The 23,523-nt window shown below is 43.6% G+C and overlaps 1 protein-coding gene across 3 annotated transcripts in view; it reads right to left on the reverse strand.

The window, feature by feature from the left end:
* Positions 1-23,523, reverse strand: part of LOC124006223 (oxidation resistance protein 1-like) — a 213,336-nt gene that overhangs the window by 86,653 nt on the left and 103,160 nt on the right. For all 3 annotated transcript variants that reach the window (XM_046316081.1, XM_046316079.1, XM_046316077.1), the window contains exon 3: positions 13,867-14,060. In XM_046316081.1, the coding sequence (XP_046172037.1) occupies positions 13,867-14,060 (194 nt within the window). The remainder of the gene's footprint in view (positions 1-13,866; positions 14,061-23,523) is intronic.

A 23,523-nucleotide genomic window follows, 5' to 3' on the forward strand; every position in this document is an offset into this window, starting at 1 on the left:
AAAATGTAATTTACAGAAACAACTTGAATTGCTGCATCTCATTGTGTTGTTGTCCTCTAGTGGCTATCTACAGTAGCTAGTCAAAATGTATCCTTTGCTAAATTAGCCATGGCTAGAGATAGGATTTGGACTTGTGGTTTTACTTAATTCTCCGTACTGGCCAATGATTATAACAGCGATTCTGATGCAACCATAAATTCATACATTGTTGCATCAGAGGATGGAAGTTCAATAGGCAGCTAGATGTAGAAGGCTAATGTTAACTAGCTAACATTGCCCATGAAAGGAAGTTAGGGTAGCAAACAAACAACACAAAATCAAAGCGTGTATTGTATGAGAGTCATAGACCGTTTTGTCAACATGAAAGAGAGAAGGATGGCATTGATGTTTCAATAAATTCTTTCCACTTGTAAGTGTACACACACACACACACACACACACACACACACACACACACACACACACACACACACACACACACACACACACACACACACACACACACACACACACACACACACACACACACACACACACACACACACACACACACACACACACACACACACGTGATGATGTTGAAGTTGGGGCTGGAATAGTGGAGGCAGCTCCTACTTAGGAGTATATTTCACAGTCGCAAGACAGTTAACTAACAGGTTATAGAGCAAACAACACAATTATCACAACACATAGATTGTAATGTGTTTTCTTTCTGGCTTGGCTTCCCCAGTGATTTTACCCACGCATCGTTACTGGATCATAATTAATCACATGCAGCTAAAAGGGGTGTTCACATTTCAAGGACTGCAAGACTACTGTTAGACCTGGCCCTTCCCCATGCTTTGGCCTCGATTGGGCCGAGGAGCTGCCTGCACACTAAACTCTGACAAGACACTTCCTAAGAGATCTGGTCAATAACAGGGGTCTAATCTAGTGCTAATCACCTACTTAGAGGAATCAATCAACACACTCCTGTTATGGGTCTGTATTATGGGAAACATAGATGGACGGTTTCTCCATTGAAGAAGCATTTTAGTCTAGGACTAGACTTAATCTGTGTCTGGGAAACCTGCATAGAAAAAAATGACATGTGTGCTGTAGCCAGCTCCTATGGCTAAATAAATGTGTAAATAACCTTAAAGATTGTATGAATGGCAACATTTTGTATGCTCCTTAATGGCATCAGGCTTACAAGTGCTATTCTGAAACTAATTAATATAACACTGAATATGCAAGAAGTAAGCAAACATTTAATGGGTAACAATAAATACAACTCTTACTGAGTTGATCCTGCTGCATCAACGCAGGTGTGTAAAACACAAACACAGGACGGTGAAATATAGCTGTTTCAATGTAATGGGATTCCGTAAATTCATGAGAAAAACGAAAACAAATATCAACAGTTATTTGGAGAGGCAGGTCTTATTTCCCCCTGATGTAAAATGAATCAATAGGCTAGTAGTGGCACTTCCTGTACACACACACACACACACACACACACACACACACACACACACACACACACACACACACACACACACACACACACACACACACACACACACACACACACACACACACACACACACACACACACACACACACACACACACACACGGAAAAACAGCTTACTCTTCACTTGAGCTGTATGTAATCAATCCCTGGCATGGGACGGCAGGCTGGCTGGCTGCAGACTTACTTCTCCAAACTAAGTGTGGAAACAGTGTGATTACTAGCGTGGTGGCATTTATATATTGAACTCAGATTGGAGGAGAGGAGACGAAGGCTGCAGAGAGACTTCACGTCAACGTAATTACACCACTGGAACAAAGGCAGATATTTTACAGCACACTGCAGTAAATTCAGCTCCCCACTGCTGAATTGACCACAAGAGAAAATAAAATGTTTTTCATTGCTGGGTAAAGTTGAAACTCTCCCATGGCCATTGTTATGAATCCCATTGCCACTGTCATTGAGCTATAGTTCTGTCCAAAATGGCACCCTATTCCCTAGAGTGCACTACTTTGGGCCCTATATGCTGTCATGACTGGGTTGCGAATGGTATGAACTTTGCACTCTTATTCACTACAGAAGTGATACCTCCTAGCTTTTGAGTTAGCAGCGGCCGCTGTAAACGTGGGCTAGGAAAGGACGAACAGAGGACAGGAAGATCTCTGTTGGCCAACACGACCAGCATCTACGACCAACCTACCGAAGCGCAGCTCAGAGTAAATATTTATTGCATTTTCCTTTTCCAAATGGGCGGTAATTTAGAATGCATAAGATTCTGTATTTACGATAGAGTAGCTGCCTACGGCTCAATAGAGACATCGCTTCTCCCTTTGTTCTTCAGTCTTTCCGCTCTTTCACTCAAACCCAACCCACTTTCTTTGTGTAACCAGCTGTCATATCTGTTCTGTCCTCTAGGGACGTTTTCCTTTATGACATAATTTGTAATCAATGTATAATTCTGTGTGATTAGTTAGGTATTTAGTAAATAAATAATTAAACCCAATTTGTATTGCTGATTCAACTTGTTAGCCAGGGTTCGTGAAGATAATCAAGAATTTACAACTTTCAAATGAGACTGAAATAAGGTGACGATTAATATGGACTGCTATTGATGTAAAATATTACTAGGTCTTTAAGAGTTTATTCGGAAGATAACTGCTCTATAAATATTATTTTGTGGTGCTCCGACTTTCTAGTTAATTACATTTCCATGATTAGCTCAATCAGGTAATATTAATTACAGAGAAATTATTTTATGGAATACATTTTATAGAATACATGTCATATCACAATCCAGCATAGCCAAAGACATGACAGTGCCCAGGTCACAAGTAGTGCACTATAATGAGAATAGGGTGCCATTGGGGCGCAGTGATTTAACCTCTCTATGACAGGGGCTTGAATCTACCTGAGAGTTGTTGATTCATCAAACAGACCATTGAGGATAAAATACTCTATTGCTGTCCTTTGTATTGTTAGTGATACTGAGTCTTAACGATAGTCGCTAACGGAATCATCTAGATGGAATACGCAACAATTAAAATGGGATAGATGTGGAATCTATCCATGCCCCAAAGAACATCTGCACAATATTGGTTGTGGTGCTATTTAGTATAGTGTCATATCATAGGCCAATGACATTGAGATTAAAATGAGGAGGGGTGTTAGTGTCAGACCAGAGGTGTGTGTGCGTGCATGCATGCGTGCGCAAGTGTGACACACAAATCCCAACATGGAGATTGATTTTCTGGCTAACCATGCTTTATAGTAGCTCCAGTTAAAAGTATTATTGTATCTCTTTCAAGCTGTAAATAGCAGGAATTCCTCCACACCCACCCTTTAATCTGGGGTAACATTGAAAAGAGACACAGCAACCGGTATGCCACATTATCAAAGCCTTGTCTTGTGTTGGTCTGGACTGATGTTGGTCTTTGGTGTGTGCTCGATACTAACCATAATTCAGTCAAACATCTCCTTTACACAGCCTGTGCCCCAAATAGCACCATATTCCCTATATGGTGCACTACTTTTGACCGGCGCTCATAGGGCTCTATTCAAAAGCAGCACACTATGTAGGGAATAGGGTGCCATTTGGTACACAGCCACAGAAAAGACTGTCCTGAATGAAACAAACCTGTTTATTGTTTAGATTGATAAAACCAAGAGCTACGACGACTGATTTAATTTGCCTTGTAGGACAATGGAAGCATGCTGGTGTAATGGATAGCTGTGACCCACCTGGTCACTAAATCTTTGCTACCGTGAGATATGCCGCTCAATAATTCAGACGGTTAATGAATGCAGTGTGGTTGAAGGGATGTGGAGAGAGAGACACAACAAGAGAGAAAGAGAGAGAGAGACAGAGAGAGAGAGAGAGAGAGAGAGAGAGAGAGAGAGAGAGAGAGAGAGAGAGAGAGAGAGAGAGAGAGAGAGAGAGAGAGAGAGAGAGAGAGAGAGACAGAGAGAGAGAGAGAGAGAGAGAGAGAGAGAGAGAGAGAGAGAGAGAGAGAGAGAGAGAGAGAGAGAGAGAGAGAGAGAGAGAGAGAGAGAGAGAGAGAGAGAGAGAGAGAGAGAGAGAGAGACAGAGACAGAGACAGAGAGAGAGAGAGAGAGAGAGAGAGAGAGAGAGAGAGAGAGAGAGAGAGAGAGAGAGAGAGAGAGAGAGAGAGAGAGAGAGAGAGAGAGAGAGAGAGAGACAGAGAGAGAGAGAGAGAGAGAGAGAGAGAGAGAGAGAGACAGAGAGAGAGAGAGAGAGAGAGAGAGAGAGAGAGAGAGAGAGAGAGAGAGAGAGAGAGAGAGAGAGAGAGAGAGAGAGAGAGAGAGAGAGAGAGAGAGAGAGAGACAGACAGAGAGAGAGAGACAGAGAGAGAGAGAGAGAGAGAGAGAGAGAGAGAGACAGAGACAGAGAGAGAGAGAGAGAGAGAGAGACAGAGAGACAGAGAGAGAGAGAGAGAGACAGAGAGACAGAGAGAGAGAGAGACAGAGAGACAGAGAGACAGAGAGAGAGAGACAGAGAGACAGAGAGACAGAGAGACAGAGAGAGAGAGAGAGAGAGAGAGAGAGAGAGAGAGAGAGAGAGAGAGAGACAGAGAGACAGAGAGAGAGAGAGAGAGAGAGAGAGAGAGAGAGAGAGAGAGAGAGAGAGAGAGAGAGAGAGAGAGAGAGAGAGAGAGAGAGAGAGAGAGGAAAGAAAGAAAGACAAATAAAGAGAGAGACTACTAGAGAGAAAGAGAAATAGAGAGGGAAAGAGAGAGGGGGAAAGAGAGAGGGAGAAAGATTGAGTGAGCACTACATCCACAAAGACAATAATATGCAAGAAAGTGCAAAGCTCCAAACACAGAAAACAGAGGTGACATTCAGTCTTATAACCAAGGTATCATCCAAGCTAGCCCACGTCTCCCAGGGGATGAGTAAAGCATACCATTAACCTTTGAAAAAAATGCTTCCAAGCACAGTCATAACTTTACTTGTAATTTTTTACTTTACCTAATTACATTAAATGGGCATATTTAAACATCTGAGACTTCCTGCTGCCTGAATGGTGCTGCCTTTTGAAATGTCAACATATTCCCTATATATTGCATCCTGAGCTCAGGTCAAAAGTAGTGCACTATATAGGGTGTCATTTTAGACAAGGTCTGGAACACTAACTCTGACAGAATCACACTGGAGGGCAGACAGACAGACACTGGGGGGCAAACAGACAGACACTGGGGACAGACAGACAGACAGACAGACAGACAGACAGACAGACAGACAGACAGACAGACAGACAGACAGACAGACAGACAGACAGACAGACAGACAGACAGACAGACAGACAGACAGACAGACAGACAGACAGACAGACAGACAGACAGACAGACAGACAGACAGACAGACAGACAGACAGACAGACAGACAGACAGACAGACAGACAGACAATATGAAAGGGAGTTTGAACAGGCTGGTAATAGGGGTTGCGACAATGGCGGTGGAGAGTTTCAGAAATAGAGGGTCCAAATTGTCAAGACCAGCTGATTTGTACGGGTCCAGGTTCTGCAGCTCTTTCAGAACATCTGCTATCTGGATTTGGGGGGGGGGGGGGGTGGAGCTGTTGGCCGAGGTAGGAGTAGCCAGGAGGAAGGCATGACCAGCCGTTGAGAAATGCTTGTTGAAGTTATTATCATGGATTTATCAGTGGTGACCATGTTACCTAGCCTCAGTGCAGTGGGCAGCTGGGAGGAGGTGCTCTTGTTCTCTATGGACTTTACAGTGTCCCATAACTTTTTGGAGTTAGAGCTACAGGATGCAAATTTCTGCTTGAAAAAGCTGGCCTTTGCTTTCCTGACTGACTGCGTGTATTGGTTCCTGACTTCCCTGAACAGTTGCATATCGCGGGGACTATTCGATGCTATTGCAATCCGCCACAGGATGTTTTTATGCTGGTCGAGGGCAGTCAGGTCTGGAGTGAACCAAGGGCTATATCTGTTCTTAGTTCTGCATTTTTTGAACGGAGCGTGCTTATCTAAGATGGTGAGGAAGTTACTTTTAAAGAATGACCAGGCATCCTCTACTGACGGGATGAGGTCAATATCCTTCCAGGATACCTGGCCTGGTCGATTAGAAAGGCCTGCTCGCAGAAGTGTTTTAGGGAGCGTTTGACAGTGATGAGGGGTGGTCATTTGACTGCGGACCCGTAGCGGATGCAGGCAATGAGGCAGTGATCGCTGAGATCCTGATTGAAGACCATAAGGTTATCACAACCACCCTGCTACAGCTAAACCATAAGGGATTCACAACCACCCTGCTACAGCTAAACCATAAGGGATTCCTAACCACCCTGCTACAGCTAAACCATAAGGGATTCACAACCACCCTGCTACAGCTAAACCATAGGACCGTTCTACTGACGGTCCTACTGATCGTACTACTGATGGTCTTACTGATGGTCCTACTGATGGTCTTACTGATGGTCCTACTGATCGTCCTACTGATGGTCTTACTGATGGTCCTACTGATGGCCCTGCTGATCGTCCTACTGATGGTATTACTGATGGTTTTACTGATGGTCTTACTGATGGCCCTGCTGATCGCCCTACTGATGGTCCTACTGACGGTCCTACTGATGGCCCTGCTGATGGCCCTGCTGATCGTCCTGATGGTCTTACTGATGGTCCTACTGATGGTCCTACTGATCGTCCTACTGATGGCCCTGCTGATGGCCCTACTGATGGTCCTACTGACGGTTCTACTGATGGCCCTGCTGATCGTCTTACTGATGGTCCTACTGATGGTCCTACTGATGGTCCTACTGACGGTCCTACTGATGGTCTTACTGACGGTCTTACTGACGACGGTCCTACTGACGGTCCTACTGATGGTCCTACTGATGGTCCTACTGATGGTCCTACTGATGGTCCTACTGAAGGTCCTACTGATGGTCCTACTGAAGGTCCTACTGATGGTCTTACTGACGGTCCTACTGATGGTCTTACTGACGGTCCTACTGATGGTCTTACTGACGGTCCTACTGATGGTCTTACTGACGGTCCTACTGATGGTCCTACTGATGGTCCTACTGACGGTCCTACTGACGGTCCTACTGACGGTCCTACTGACGGTCCTACTGACGGTCCTACTGACGGTCCTACTGACGGTCCTACTGCCGGTCCTACTGACGGTCCTACTGATGGTCCTACTGATGGTCCTACTGAAGGTCTTACTGACGGTCCTACTGATGGTCTTACTGACGGTCCTACTGATGGTCCTACTGACGGTTCTACTGATGGTCTTACTGATGTTCTTACTGATGGCCCAACTGATGGACCTACTGATGGACCTACTGATGGTCCTTCTGGTCAAATCATCTTGGCTGTGTCCCAGATGGCACTGTGTTCCCTATTTAGCACACAACAACAGAGCAGTGGAAGGATGGAAAGACATTATCAGTGTGCTATCATTGTGACCTTTCTGGTCCACAACAACCATTGTGCGTCTTCACCTTGACTTCATAAGGGTAAGGCTGCCAAAACAAGCCTGCAAAATGAATTACTTACAATCAAAGACACCCCCAAAAAATGATACTTTAGAAAAAGTGAATTGTCCCAATTCAAAGTAACTGTCCCAATGCATACAGTGTCAGTGAATTGTCCCAATTCAAAGTAACTGTCCCAATGCATACAGTGTCAGTGAATTGTCCCAATTCAAAGTCACTGTCCCAATGCATACAGTGTCAGTGAATTGTCCCAATTCAAAGTAACTGTCCCAATGCATACAGTGTCAGTGAATTGTCCCAATTCAAAGTCACTGTCCCAATGCATACAGTGTCAGTGGGAGATGACAAGCAGTTGTATACATACTGTCATTGCCACCCCTGGAAACTGTTACTATGGATAAATGTAACAGTATAATTTTAAACCGTCCCCTCGCCCATAGCCGGGCGCGAACCAGGGACCTTCTGCACACATCAACAACAGTCACCCTCGAAGCATCGTTACCCATCGCTCCACAAAAGCCGCGGCCCTTGCAGAGCAAGGGGAACTACTACTTCAAGGTCTCAGAGCAAGTGACGTAACCGATTGAAACGCTATTTAGCGCACACCGCTAACTAAGCTAGCCGTTTCACATCCGTTACATAAACACAAGCAACAAATCCGCTTAGACAGAAGAAATACGAGGAGCAAGGAACACTCATGTTCTGCCTAAAGCAGTGACTAGGCCTATAACTATCACCAACCATAACAGTGAGCAGTATCTCCAGCTCGTCAAGTATAATTTATAAACGGGCATTTAAAGATAGCAGAAATCCTGACATTGTTCCAGTTAACAGTAGCAGCCAAATCATAACCTGACACACACACACACACACGCACACACACGCGCACACTCACGCACACGCGCACACTCACGCACACACAAAGAAATGTCTCCCCAGAATGACTGGCCAGCAAGTCAGCCCTAATAATAGTCAGTCTGCCAACTCGTTCAGACCATAATATTTGTGTTAGCATGCACCGCCGTCCTCTCTATCTCTGTAGTCTGTGTGTCCACAGAGATAAGTCAAACAGCAGTGCTGTACTGTGATAATACATCTCACCTCACACTTTGGCCAAGGTTGGAGCAATGTACAAATCTGTTGCCTTTACCGTCCTTGAGACAGATTCCCACAACAAACCCCATGGGTCAGAGACACAGCTAATACATGAGGAAATAACGAGTCAGACCGACAGAGAGAGAAAGAGAGAGAGAGAAAGAGAGAGATAAAGGAGAGCTACTGTACAAAAGGACAAGGTGAATAACCCTCTCAGAAGCCATTAGCTCCAGCTTCCCACTCACAGACGCTGTGCACCCTTCCAGGTACTTCCAGGCGGTTGGTAACAACTCCTACTCAGCCAGATCCTTCACAGTATCTGCACTCCAAATGGCACCCTATTCCCTATATAGTCTACTACTTTTGACCAGGGCCAATAGATATGGTTTAGTATGTAAGGAACAGGGTTTCATTTGGGGCGTGATCAGTGCCACTGTCGCCTCCCTCATCTCAGAATATCAGTGGAAATTCAAGCGTTGAACCTGGTTGGAGGCTCATTGATTGTGTGGTTATTAAAACGTCTTGATGGTGTAATGACAGCTCTGTCAGGAGGTAGGTTCTGTCACAGACAGACAGCACAACAAGCTGTCATTTCGCCCTAGGCTACATTATTATTTATTCTCCTATTAGAATAAATTAGCATGATAGGATCCAAATGGGCTGGCTGGATATGTTGCTTTAGCCTGAAGGGTGGATTATAAAGCACATCATGATAGGGGTTTAGAATGAGGGACCGTCACTAGTCAATGTCTAGTTACTTACCCATTATATAGGCCTAATGTCGCAACCTAGAACCAAATATTGTTAGCGCCAGCTAGCTAACTAACTATTACAATTAGCTAATTGTCTTTATATTTATTGACATGTAGAGATGTATGTTTACGTCTGTCACCAGAGATGATATATTATAAAACAAGTCAATAAAGGACCCACACACTATTCACACTCTTAACATCCATACCCTCACTACTCCAGTAGCAGAGCACTTATACTGTAGCAGGGATTTCAACTGTATTCATTTGCATTGATAATTAATCACATAAGCTCAAAGGACAGGACACAATAAATTCATACAGAGCTCTTAGCATTGTTTTACATTATTATGATTTAACCCCGCTGTTAAACAGTGTTGGAATTAGTTATTTGAAAAGTAAACAAAAGTAACATGTTATTTTACAATATTACTTTGTGTGGAAAGTAAAGCTTTATATTTAAGCAATAAGGCCCGAGGAGGTGTGGTATATGGCCAATGGCTGTTCTTATGCACGACGCAAGGCAGAGTTACTTGACACAGCCCTTAGCCATGGTATATTGGCCATATATCACAAACCCCCGAGGTGAGTTATTGCTATTATAAACTGGTTACCAATGTAATTAGAGCAGTAAAAATCAATATTCTTGTCATACCTGTGGTATACAGTCGTGGCCAAAAGTTTTGAGAATGACACAAATATTAATTAACACAAAGTTTGCCGCTTCAGTGTCTTTAGATATTTTTGTCAGATGTTACTATGGAATAGTGAAGTATAATTACAAGCATTTCATATGTGTCAAAGGCTTTTATTAACAATTACATGAAGTTGATGCAAAGAGTCAATATTTGTAGTGTTGACCCTTCTTTTTCAAGACCTCTGCAATCTGCCCTGGCATGCTGTCAAGTAACTTCTGGACCACATCCTGACTGATGGCAGCCCATTCTTGCATAATAAATGCTTGGAGTTTGTCAGAATTTGTGGTGTTTTATTTGTCCACCCACCTCTTGAGGATTGACCACAAGTTCTCATTGAGATTAAGGTCTGGGGAGTTTCCTGGCCATGGACCAAAAATATCGAAGTTTTGTTCCTCGAGCCACTTAGTTTTATCACTTTTGCCTTGTGGCAAGGTGCTCCATCATGCTGGAAAAGGCATTGTTCGTCACCAAACTGTTCCTGGATGGTTGGGAGAAGTTACTCTCGGAGGATGTGTTGGTACCATTCTTTATTCATGGCTGTGTTCTCAGCCACTCCCTTGGCTGAGAGGCAACTCCATACATGAATGGTCTCAGGATGCTTTACTGTTGGCATGACACAGGACTGATGGTAGCGCTCACCTTGTCTTCTACGGACAGTTCTGGTTCTGCCAATAGGGATGTGTAGAGGACTGTCACTAGACAGTTCTGGTTATAGGCACAAACACAAACCAATAGGGATGTGTAGAGGACTGTCACTAGACAGTTCTGGTTATAGACACAAACACAAACCAATAGGGATGTGTAGAGGACTGTCACTAGACAGTTCTGGTTATAGACACAAACACAAACCAATAGGGATGTGTAGAGGACTGTCACTAGACAGTTCTGGTTATAGACACAAACACAAACCAATAGGGATGTGTAGAGGACTGTCACTAGACAGTTCTGGTTATAGACACAAACACAAGTCAATAGGGATGTGCAGAGGACTGTCACTAGACAGTTCTGGTTATAGACACAAACACAAACCAATAGGGATGTGTAGAGGACTGTCACTAGACAGTTCTGGTTATAGACACAAACACAAACCAATAGGGATGTGTAGAGGACTGTCACTAGACAGTTCTGGTTATAGAGCGCACAAACACAAACCAATAGGGATGTGTAGAGGACTGTCACTAGACAGTTCTGGTTATAGAGGGGGATGTGCAGAGGACTGTCACTAGACAGTTCTGGTTATAGAGCACAAACACAAACCAATAGGGATGTGTAGAGGACTGTCACTAGACAGTTCTGGTTATAGAGCACAAACACAAACCAATAGGGATGTGTAGAGGACTGTCACTAGACAGTTCTGGTTATAGAGCACAAACACAAACCAATAGGGATGTGCAGTTCACTAGACAGTTCTGGTTATAGAGCGACAAACACAAACCAATAGGGATGTGTAGAGGACTGTCACAACAGTTCTGGTTATAGAGCAAAACACAAACCAATAGGGATGTGTAGAGGACTGTCACTAGACAGTTCTGGTTATAGACACAAACACAAGTCAATAGGGATGTGCAGAGGACTGTCACTAGACAGTTCTGGTTATAGACACAAAACACAAACCAATAGGGATGTGTAGAGGACTGTCACTAGACAGTTCTGGTTATAGAGCACAAACCAATAGGGATGTGTAGAGGACTGTCACTACAAACACAAACCAATAGGGATGTGTAGAGGACTGTCACTAGACAGTTCTGGTTATAGAGCGCACAAACACAAACCAATAGGGATGTGCAGAGGACTGTCACTAGACAGTTCTGGTTATAGAGCGCACAAACACAAACCAATAGGGATGTGTAGAGGACTGTCACTAGACAGTTCTGGTTATAGAGCGCACAAACACAAACCAATAGGGATGTGTAGAGGACACACTTGTCACTAGACAGAAAATCCTTCTATGGGCTTTGCTATCAAAAAAGCGATCGATGGCAAAGATCAGAGGTGTGCCCTCTATACATTTCTTTGGACAGCAGCTGTCATGACATCTCTCCAAACAGCCTTTCTCCACTCACTCGAGAACTTAATGAGGAAACAAGTCAAGATCCGATCATGGAAACACCCGTCCCGGTAGAGATATGATTCTGAAAGTAACGCAGGCGCTGTTTGACAAACAACTGTAACAATATTACCCAATTTGAAAAAGGAATGTGTTACTTTACTCCGTTACTCATAAAAGTAACCCGATTATATTACGTGTTACTTTTGAAATGCGTAACCCTCCACGCTGCTGCTAAGGCATGTGGTTGTAGAGTCAGGTGCTCAAGAGACCACTGGGAAACAGCCTTGTTGACACAACTTATTATATATTACAAATGAAATAGTTAAAGGCTAAATGAAGGAAAACTGCTGTAGACATATGACATATGGTGTTCTGTGGAACATTAACATGTACACAAATCTTTCAGAATAACTTATCCAGTTACAGAGAACACAAACACGGTATATGGTTATTTCACAGCTACAGAATTGGGTAAATTATTATTGAAGACTAGAGTGTGTTGTTGTTACATTACCCCCATTGTCCTGCTGAGACTGTTTGGTCATTAATGGACCTCTTTTTAAGTTCCTCGGCGTACACATCACGGACAAACTGAATTGGTCCACCCACACAGACAGCGTCGTGAAGAAGGTGCAGCAGCGCCTCTTCAACCTCAGGAGGCTGAAGAAATTCGGCTTGTCACCAAAAGCACTCACAAACTTCTACAGATGCACAATCGAGAGCATCCTGTCGGGCTGTATCACCGCCTGGTACAGCAACTGCTCCGCCCACAACCGTAAGGCTCTCCAGAGGGTAGCAGGTCTGCTCACTGCATCACCGAGGGCAAACTACCTGCCCTCCAGGACACCTACACCACCTGATGTCACAGCAAGGCCATAAAGATCATCAAGGACAACAACCACCCGAGCCACTGCCTGTTCACCCCGCTATCATCCAGAAGGCGAGGTCAGTACAGGTGCATCAAAGCAGGGATCGAGAGACTGAAAAACAGCTTCTAACTCAAGGCCATCAGACTGTTAAAGAGCCACCACTAACATTGAGTGGCTGCTGCCAACACACTGACTCAACTCCAGCCACTTTAATAATGTGAATTGATGGAAATTGATGTAAAATATATCACTAGCCACTTTAAACAATGCTACTTAATATAATGTTTACATACCCTACATTACTCATCTCACATGTATATGTATATACTGTACTCTATATAATCTACTGCATCTTTATGTAATACATGTATCACTAGCCACTTTAAACTATGCCACTTTGTTTACATACCCTACATTACTCATCTCATATGTATATACTGTACTCAATACCATCTACTGCATCTTGCCTATGCTGTTCTGTACCATCACTCATTCATATATCTTTATGTACATATTCTTTATCCCTTTACACTTGTGTGTATAAGGCAGTAGTTTTGGAATTGTTAGGTTAGATTACTTGTTGGTTATTACTGCATTGTCGGAACTAGAAGCACAAGCATTTCGCTACACTCGCATTAACATCTGCTAACCATGTGTATGTGACAAATACATTTGATTTGATTTGAGGCCATCTTGAGGTTCAATCAGTCAGTCGCCATACAATGCACCTACACACGTGCACACCTACACATGTGCATACACACACGTGCACACACACACGCACACACACACCCTCCAACATCCCTTCCTCTTCCTGCCACAGACTCGTGTCCCGGAGGAAAGCCAAATGGAAGGAACATGGAACATGGACCACACAGATGGGCCGATCAGAATTCTAGCACTTTTCATTTACCAATGGTGTAGCCGCGTTTCAGCTCGCCGCACCGTGGACTGCAGATTCTCTGGGAATTGGTTGCATTGTTTTGCTGCACCCCCAACGTGGTTGTCTTGGTAACAGGTGGTTCAGTCTTGTGAGGTGAGGCTGGCACCAGGGTAGGGGAGAATCCTTGAGTGGCAATATCCACTGACTGGGATTTGTTCTTCAGTCTGTTCAAAACAAAACAACAACAGGAGATATGGAGTCAGTCATAACACAGAAACACCACATATTTAGTAATAACATGGTCATGCAACAGGAAATGGGAAATATGACCATGTAAATTCAAGGGCAAATGTGTCAAAAGATACAGTACGTGGACATTGCTGCCAATAACAAAACAGTTCATCACATGATGTTATGTCAGCAGTCAGCACAGCAGCTATTGATAATGATGTCGAGTGAATGCAACATTTTCACGGTGTGGCATATTCCATACTCTGGCTATGATTCATTGGAGGAGAGATCATTAACTTAATAAGGTCCTCATTAACAATTCAATTTAACAAACCATTTCAACAATATTTGATTGTTTTATAATAAAACACAGTAATATTATAACAGGAATATGAATTGGACATAATTCTGAACGAGATATGCTGTCATTGATCAAACATCAAATGAATAATAAGTGTAATGATATGTGTTAACTGGAGTTTGCACTTTTGGGACTAATCCGTTGGTTCCCTTGTAGGCCTGGGCAAATGAAATCAAGCACAGCTCAATTATTTGAAAGTGTTTGACGTTATGTATTTGACCCAGACGTGATAACTTCTTACAAACAATGTCAGACAGCAATTACACAATACAAACACGGTTGAGGCTGTAAAGTGAAGTGGGTCACTTGCTTACACAAGATGACCTATACATGATTAAACCTTATCCTATGAGAGACACTGACCTAAATCAAAGGAACCTACGCCAAAGTGGGAAAGCCAATTAAATGTCTCACCATAGGATTTAGACAACAGGCTAGTTTATTTAGTTTAAGTTCAGCACAGAGTTCACTAAGCTAATCCAGGTATCAAACATCCAGGAGAAACACTATAGAAGTATGCAGCACCTGCGAGTTAACAAAAACACCACAATGATTATGAAGATGTTGTATACCTACCAGTCACAGATTTCCCTGCCTACTACTGTACTATATCACCAACTTTATAAAGCATGGAGAATCTAAAACATGAGGTAAGCACATGTTATTTAGAGAAGATAGTGTAAATGGATGAACAAGTACTCATAAAGTGCTATCTATGGTATGTAAAGTACTATTTTTTTTATTTATTTTTTATTTCACCTTTATTTAACCAGGTAGGCTAGTTGAGAACAAGTTCTCATTTGCAACTGCGACCTGGCCAAGATAAAGCATAGCAGTGTGAACAGACAACATAGAGTTACACATGGAGTAAAAAATTAACAACTATCTATGGTATGTAAACTAAAGTCCATCAGTCTTTCCTGTAGACAAGGCCTGTCAGAGTAGCCTGAAGCAGCAATACAAGGTTCTTCTCAGCACTCCTTTCTTCCTTCAGAGGGAATCGTTCCGGCTCCAGCCATTTCATTTCATTCCACCAGCTCCTCTCCCAGGACAGACAACTGCAAACATGACATAGCCTCTACAAGGTAATGAAATACACCATCTATATGGAAACACTGTCAATCACTTTGGTGTACAGTACATCCAAGGAGAGACACCAACAGACAGAGACATTCACACACAGAGAGGGAAGTTTAACTGGCAGCAGCAGTTATGAGTCCCATAAACAACAACCCATTTCCATATGTGATCATACTGTAGCTTCGAGGGCAGTATGTTGCTCTGAGGACCCTTGTAGTTATTATTCTAAAACATTTTGTTCTAGGTGTAACTTAAATAAAGGGTTTGTTTTGTGATGATTGTTTTTGAGGTAAAGTTTTCAGCATATGAACATGCTATAATGAAAGAAGAGAGAGGTAGAGTTACACCCTGGTGGTGATCAACGTTCTGGAGGAGATCAGACAGGAAGAGAACCTGTAGGTGTGTGTGATGTCTATCCCAGAATCCCTTGGAAGAAAACAATAATTACCGCCTCATCAGTGAGGGTTCACTGGCTGATCTGATTCACTGGCTGGGTTGTGTGTGTGTGTGTGTGTGTGTGTGTGTGTGTGTGTGTGTGTGTGTGTGTGTGTGTGTGTGTGTGTGTGTGTGTGTGTGTGTGTGTGTGTGTGTGTGTGTGTGTGTGTGTGTGTGTGTGTGTGTGTGTGTGTGTGTGTGTGTGTGTGTGTGTGTGCATGTAAACAGACTGCAGCTGTTTTGTGCCATCCGCTGAAATATCAGCCACTAATCAGGACAGTGTAGTCTGTGGCACCGACCAGCAAAACAATAACACTGTCCACAGGGATCACAACAATGCCTGGCTGGTGACGCCTTGTTTAGTGTTCCAACACATCTAATCATCATCAATGGTAAGATAGGTTTACCACAATAACAGGAGTAAGGTATGTAAAGGAAGTCCTGTCCAAGCCAAAACCTCCCATACAATTACAGAAATAACAGGAATAATATGATCAAATTGGTTTGTATAGATAACTACCACTGCTTAGAAAACAATAAAGATGGATCTTATGAAACAATATAATTACAAAGTTTTTTTTCTTTCTTCAGAGGTAATTAGTGTAAGCTCCAAAGACTGTGTCCCTGACAACTGGGCTGCATCTCAATCGCCTTCAACTGGTGTACAGCACCTATCCACCACCCTCCTCAATCTACAGACACCGTCTGATCTGATTGGCTACAGCTTGCATCGGAACGGTTTATCACAGCTTTCAGCGGGCCAATGGGCTGAGGCCATAGATGGTTTGGTCACCAGTGGCCCTATGGCGTTCAATCCTATCACATGGGGAGGTGAGACGGCAAAGCATGTCAACAAAGCCACCAGCTCCCATCAACAGATTCTATCTATGAGCAGCAAAACATTTAAAGAGGGGAAAGAGGGAGGGAGAAAAGGGAGGAAAGCAAATGAAAAGCGGGCATTTTGTTTTCCTTCCCTGCTGTTCTGTTGCTTGGTCCAGGAGGAGAGCAGTGCCTAACAGGCATCACTCAGATTATCCATCTCCACAGGGACTGGGAGTCACATGGTTTGGCAAGGCAGAAACAACACAGGAAATGTGGGCCAAGTCAAACATGCTTATCACTACACCCAGTAAGAGGGATTAGAGCTAGAGGAAAGGGGGCAGCTTGGCTCTACTCCACTCGCTTATGAAAACAACAAAAACACTGCCTTTAGTTTATGCAACTGTATATGAGGCTTGTCATGTAAATATGCTGCAGCACTGGCTTGGCTGGGTTTGACATCCATAACAGCAAAATGGCCGATATGACAGTTATGAGTCCCATTACACTGTGTTATGCAACAGCACTGTGACTGACAGAAAAAAACACTATCATGAAGAAACCTAATTTACTGAAAACACAGAATGTTCTGTGTCCTTGTGGGGATGGAAATCAGGCAGGATTCAACACTTAGACATTAAGACTTCAGGCAAGCCTTACTCAACGATCGCTGTCTGAATGACCTTCAAATTGCTCATGACTTTATTTTGTTGTGTGATAAAAGGAAATGGATAGAAATACACAACGGAAATGTATTTTTCTGTCAATTACACTGTTATGTCATTATATGTACCGTATGTATCCCTGTTCTCCCACGCTCCATAGGCAGCCTATTCATTACCTCTGTCTTAGCAATTATTGAACAATATCGACACTCATTATAAACTCAAACGCACTATAATAGTGCAGCCCATGGCATACTGTATCTCCATATGAATGCAATTTTTTCTCTTCAAAGTTGAATTAATGGTCATGATAGAGCCATAACACTCTGTGGCCATTTATTGAGACAAAGGCCTATCCTATCCTATTGTAGCCCTTTCCTGCAGTAAAATGACCTAGTGGCCTAATGTTCATATTTTTCATAAAAATTGGGAACTCCGACTCCAGAGTGGGGCAGTGGTCTCAGGCACTAAAGGCGTCACTACAGACCCAGGTTCAATCCCAGGCTGTGTTGCAGCCGGCTGAGACTGGGAGACCCATGAGGCGGCGCACAATTGGTCCAGCGTCGCCCGGGTTAGTTAATGGTTTGGCAGGCAGGGATTGCTTTGTCCCATCGCGCTCTAGCGCCTCCTTGTGGCGGGCCAGGTGCATGCATGCTGACTTCAGTCGCCAGTTGTACGGTGTTTCCTCCAACACATTGGTGTGGTTGGCTTACGGGTTAAGCGAGCATGTGTCAAGAAGCAGTGCAGCTTGGCGGGGTTGTGTTTCGGGGGACGCATGGCTCTCGACCTTCACCTCTCCCAAGTCTGTACAGGAGTTTGCAGCAATGGGACAAGACTGTAACTACCAATTGGATATCACAAAATTGGGGAGAAAAAGGATTGTGCAAAGCTGTCATCAAGGCAAATATAAAATATATTTAGATTTTTTGGGGTTAATACATGATTCCATATGTGTTATTTCATCATTTTGATGTCTTCACTATTATTCTACAATGTAGAAAATAGTAAAAATAAAGAAAAACCCTAGAATAAGTAGATGTTCTAAAACTTTTGAACCGGTACTGTATGTCAAATGGTTTTGTTATATGTCAGTCTTCTATGATATATATAAAGTGTAATATTGTGATGCAAAATCAAAAATGAAGAAACTATATCTGACATGGTACAGGTGTCATTAATCAGAGCTGCTTACAGATCACTGCACTTGTACATAGCCCATCTGTAAACAGCCCATCTATCTACCTACCTCATCCCCATACTGGTATTTATTTATTGCACCCCAGTATCTCTACCTGCACATTCATACTCTGCCGATCTACCATTCCAGTGTTTAATTGCTATATTGTAATTACTTCGCCACCATGGCCTATTTATTTCCTTCACTAACCTCATTTGCACTCACTGTAAGCATTAGAATGACACATTTCCTGAACAAATTCAGTGATATCTCAGTGATATTGAAGGATTATGAAGACTAAATACACAATGTAAATGTTTGAGGGTTTTGTTCTCTCTGGATTCCATTAGAATGACGTATTTTTGTTTTCTTTTGTTCTACTGTATTATTGACTGTATGTTTTGTTTATTCCATGTATGTGTCGAATTGCTACGCTTTATCTTGGCCAGGTCGCAGTTGCAAATGAGAACTTGTTCTCAACTAGCCTACCTGGTTAAATAAAGGTGAAATAAATAATAAAAAAACAATGAATGGAGGGAGAATGCAGACTGCAGACTCCCAGTCTCATCTAACCCTCACTAAATGCTAAAACAGCAATTCTGTTGTCAAAAGGCCTGAACGGGGTGGCATTCTGTCTGAACAATGAGCCCTGAACATCGACAGCTTATCAAAGTACTAAGACTACAACAAAACAGGTAGATAGCTGCCTACTGCAGGGGAAAGGGAAATGATTTGAGCTGACTTAAAGGTGCCATTTCTCCTCACTAATGACTGTGATGCCCAGCATGTCACATGTGTTACCAGAAAAGAAAAAAAAACCTCTAGACCACCTTTACTCCACACTTAGAGACGCATGCAAAACTCTCCCTCACCCTCCATTTGGCAAATCTGCCTATAATCCAATTATCCCGATTCCTGCTTACAAGCAAAAACTAAAGCAGGAATTACAAGTGACTCGCTCAATATGGAAGTGGTCAGATGACGCAGATGCTACACTACAGGACTGTTTTGCTAGCACAGACTGTAATGTGTTCCGGGACTCCTCCAATGGTATTGAGGAGTATACTAGCTCAGTCACCGGTTTCATCAATAAGTGCACCGAAGATGTCATCCCCACAGTGACCGTACGTACATATCCCAACCAGAAGCCATGGATTACAGGCAACATTACAGGCAACTGAGCTGAAGGATAGAGCTGCCGCTTTCAAGGAGCGGGACACTAATCCGGACGCTTATAAGAAATCCCGCTAGGCCCACAGACGAACCATCAAAAGGGAAAAGTTTAAATACAGGACTAAGATTGAATCCTACTACATAATGGCAGGGCAAACTATTACAGAGTACAAAGGGAAACCCAGCCACGAGCTACCCAGTGACGCAAGCCTACCAGACATGCAAAATGTTTTATGCTCGCTTCGAGGCAAGCAACACTGCAGCATGCATGAGTGCACCAGCTGTTCCGGAAGAATGTGTGATCACGCTCTCCATAGCCGATGTGAGCAAGACCTTTAAGCAAGTCAACATTTACAAAGCCGTGGGGCCAAAGCATGTGCGGACCAATTGGCAAGTGTCTTCACTGACATTTTCAACCTCTCCCTGACAGAGTCTGTAATACCTATATGTTTCAAGCTGATCCCCATAGTCCCTGTGCCGAAGGAAGCAAAGGTAACCAGCCTAAATGACTACAGTCCCGTAGTACTCACGTCGGTAGCCATGAAATGCTTTGAAAGGCTGGTCATGGCTCACATCAATATCATCTTCCCGGAAACCCTAGACCCACTTAAATTCGCATACCGCCCCAACAGATCCACTGTTACGAATCCCTTTTGGCCCGACAGACTAGGGGAGATGGTAACGAGACCCGTAACATAACTCAGTCATGGCTGACTGACAATCTCAATCGCACTCCACACTGCCATTTGCCACCTGGACAAAAGGAACACCTATGTGAGAATCCTGTTCATTTGACTACAGCTCAGCATTCAACACCATAGTGCCCACAAAGCTCATCACTAAGTTAAGGACCCTCCCTCTGCAACTGGATCCTGGACTTCTTGACAGGCCATAACAAGGGTAGGAAAAAATACATCTGATCCTCAACACTGCAGCCCCTCAGGAATGTGTGCTTAGTCTGTTCCTATACTCCCTGTTCACCCATGACTGCGTGGCCAAGCATGACTCCAACACCATCATTAAGTTTGCTGACAACACAACAGTGGCTGATCACGGACAATGATGAGACAGCCTATAGGGAGGAGGTCAGAGAACTGACAGTGTGGTGCCAGTACAACAACCTCTCCCTCAATGTGAGCAAGACAAAGGAGCTGATCGTGGACTACAGGAAAAGGAGGGCAGAACAGGCCTCCATTAACATCGGCATGCCTGTAGTGGAGCGGGTCGCGACTTTCAAGTTCCTTGGTGTCCACCAATGAACTGTCATGGTCCAAACACACCAAGACAGTCGTGAAGATAGCACGATAACACCTTTCCCCCTCAGAAGACTGAAAAGATTTGGCATGGGTCCCCAAAAAGTTCTACTGCTGCACCATCGAGAGCATCCTGACCGCTTGCATCACTGCCTGGTATGGCAACTGCTCAGCATCCAACTGTAAGGCGCTACAGAGGGTAGTGCGTATTGCCCAGTACATCACTGGGATCAAGCTTCCTGCCATCCAGGTCCTATATACTAGGCGGTGTCAGAGGAAGAAAAATGATTAAAGATTCCAGTCACCAAGTCATAGACTGTCCTCTCTGCCACCGCACGTCAAGCGGTACCGGCGCGCCAAATCTAGGACCAAAAGGCTCCTTTACTAGCTTCTACCCCCAAGCCATAAGACTGCTGAACGATTAATCAAATGGACACCTAGACTATTTACATTGATTTGATATAGTATGCATAGTGTGGCGTACAGCAGTTCAGCCACCAGGGGGAGACCCGTCGAGGCCTGGGGACAGACAGAGTCTACATCATCAGGCGATGGCTCCCTCTGCTGGACGTACCAGGTCTCGACGGGCTCTCCGGCCAAGGCTGATTGTGGTTGGTGAGTAATCAAGGGGCTGATTGTGGTTGGTGAGTAATCAAGGGGTTGATTGCTCACCAGCTGGATGAGTTCCATAAAGCTGCCAGAAGGGCAGCACACAGAGAGGGGACTTGGGGAAAGAGATGTTACTCCCGTATAGTTGTGCTCAGTACCAGGCATAACTGAGGGAGCTCAGTTTTGTTCCCCACAGGAAACAGCAACATTTTTTCGGAGAGGGTCTCCTGAAGGAGACATTTTCTTTTTGTTGGTTATTTAGATAAACATTCTAGAAACTGAGCTGATCCAACCCTGTCCATGTCTGATCTGTGTATAACATCTTGACCAAACCCCCTGGTCTGCTACAATAGAAATAGAATGAACTGAATGGGAACGTTTGTCGTAGTAATTCTATTTCTTTGATTGTAGAATGTGATTGTGTGATGTTACTTTGTACAGTACACTCAATGAAGCTAACAAGGAAGTGGCATCATATTAAATCACACTTTTAGTGACGGATCTAGAAATACAGATGATTTTCTGGAATGAACCGTTAAGTGTAACATGTGACAACCCATTATTCTACAACTCAGGTGTAGAATAATAAAGATGTGATCTTCCACTGCATCTTCATCTGTTATGTAAGACATTAAACAGTGCGGCAATACAGTGGTGGGTTGGACAGGAAAAGCCCTCTGTCAGTGAGTGATGTCCAACGTGCTGCTGTATACCCTTCAGCTGAATACACTGGTTTGATGACATATTTGAATCCCTGACAGGGCTTTGTCAACTGCTGTCAGTTCAGAAAACACTTGCTGTTTTTCTTTTTGGCTTTGTTTTGGCTTTTGGGTTTTATTTCTCCCCCGTGGACTGACAGACGGCATCAACTTTGCTACATCCTGTAATCCGGGAAGAAAGATAATCAAATCTGTGTAATCCCTGGGTCTTGTCCCGTCCTCAGACTTCACAGTGAACCTCTCTGATCCTGTACTGCTAGGTTATGACAGAGACAACAGAAAAGGACCATGCTCTCTGATTGTCCTGGGAGTTTAGTTTGGAGTGTAGGTTACTACAGAACCACACAATACTACCACCGACTAGGACTTACGGTTCTAAATAATGTAAAACACGTGGGAGTGTAGTGTGTAGAGTTGACCTTTCTTTTTCCCCTTCCATATAATCTCAAAAGGTTCTCTCTGCAGGTATGTGTGCAAAAGGTTCTCTGCAGGTATGTGTGCAAAAGGTTCTCTCTGGATGTATGTGTGCAAAAGGTTCTCTCTGCAGGTATGTGTGCAAAAGGATCTCTCTGCAGGTATGTGTGCAAAAGGTTCTCTGCAGGTATGTGTGCAAAAGGTTCTCTGCAGGTATGTGTGCAAAAGGTTCTCTCTGCAGGTATGTGTGCAAAAGGTTCTCTCTGCAGGTATGTGTGCAAAAGGTTCTCTCTGCAGGTATGTGTGCAAAAGGTTCTCTATGCAGGTATGTGTGCAAAAGGTTCTCTGCAGGTATGTGTACCTGTCTGTTTATAGGTTTATAGTCTAATCAAAGCAAACACCTCCAGAACTTCTGTCTTTCCTTCCTGGTTGTGTGTAAGGTTGCAATTACATTCTGAGCATGCTCTCACACACCATCAGTTCCAGACGCAGACACAGACCCAGGCACACAGCAGCTCCAACTGTACCAACAGAACAATGTCTCTCCACCAAACCCTAGCTGGCTTTAATGATTTATTCTCTACTTAACAGTGTCTGCCAAATAAGAGGGACAGCTTTGTTTTTATCAAAGCCTGCCCATAAATCCATAATGCTGCTCATATAAACTCAGAGGGATGGTTGCTATTCATTTTCTAAAACCATATCAATATCACCCAAAAACAGCCGCCAGCGAAACCCTTTTCAATTCGCT

This window comes from Oncorhynchus gorbuscha, linkage group LG19 (genome assembly GCF_021184085.1).
Source record: "Oncorhynchus gorbuscha isolate QuinsamMale2020 ecotype Even-year linkage group LG19, OgorEven_v1.0, whole genome shotgun sequence".
Lineage (NCBI taxonomy): Eukaryota > Metazoa > Chordata > Actinopteri > Salmoniformes > Salmonidae > Oncorhynchus > Oncorhynchus gorbuscha.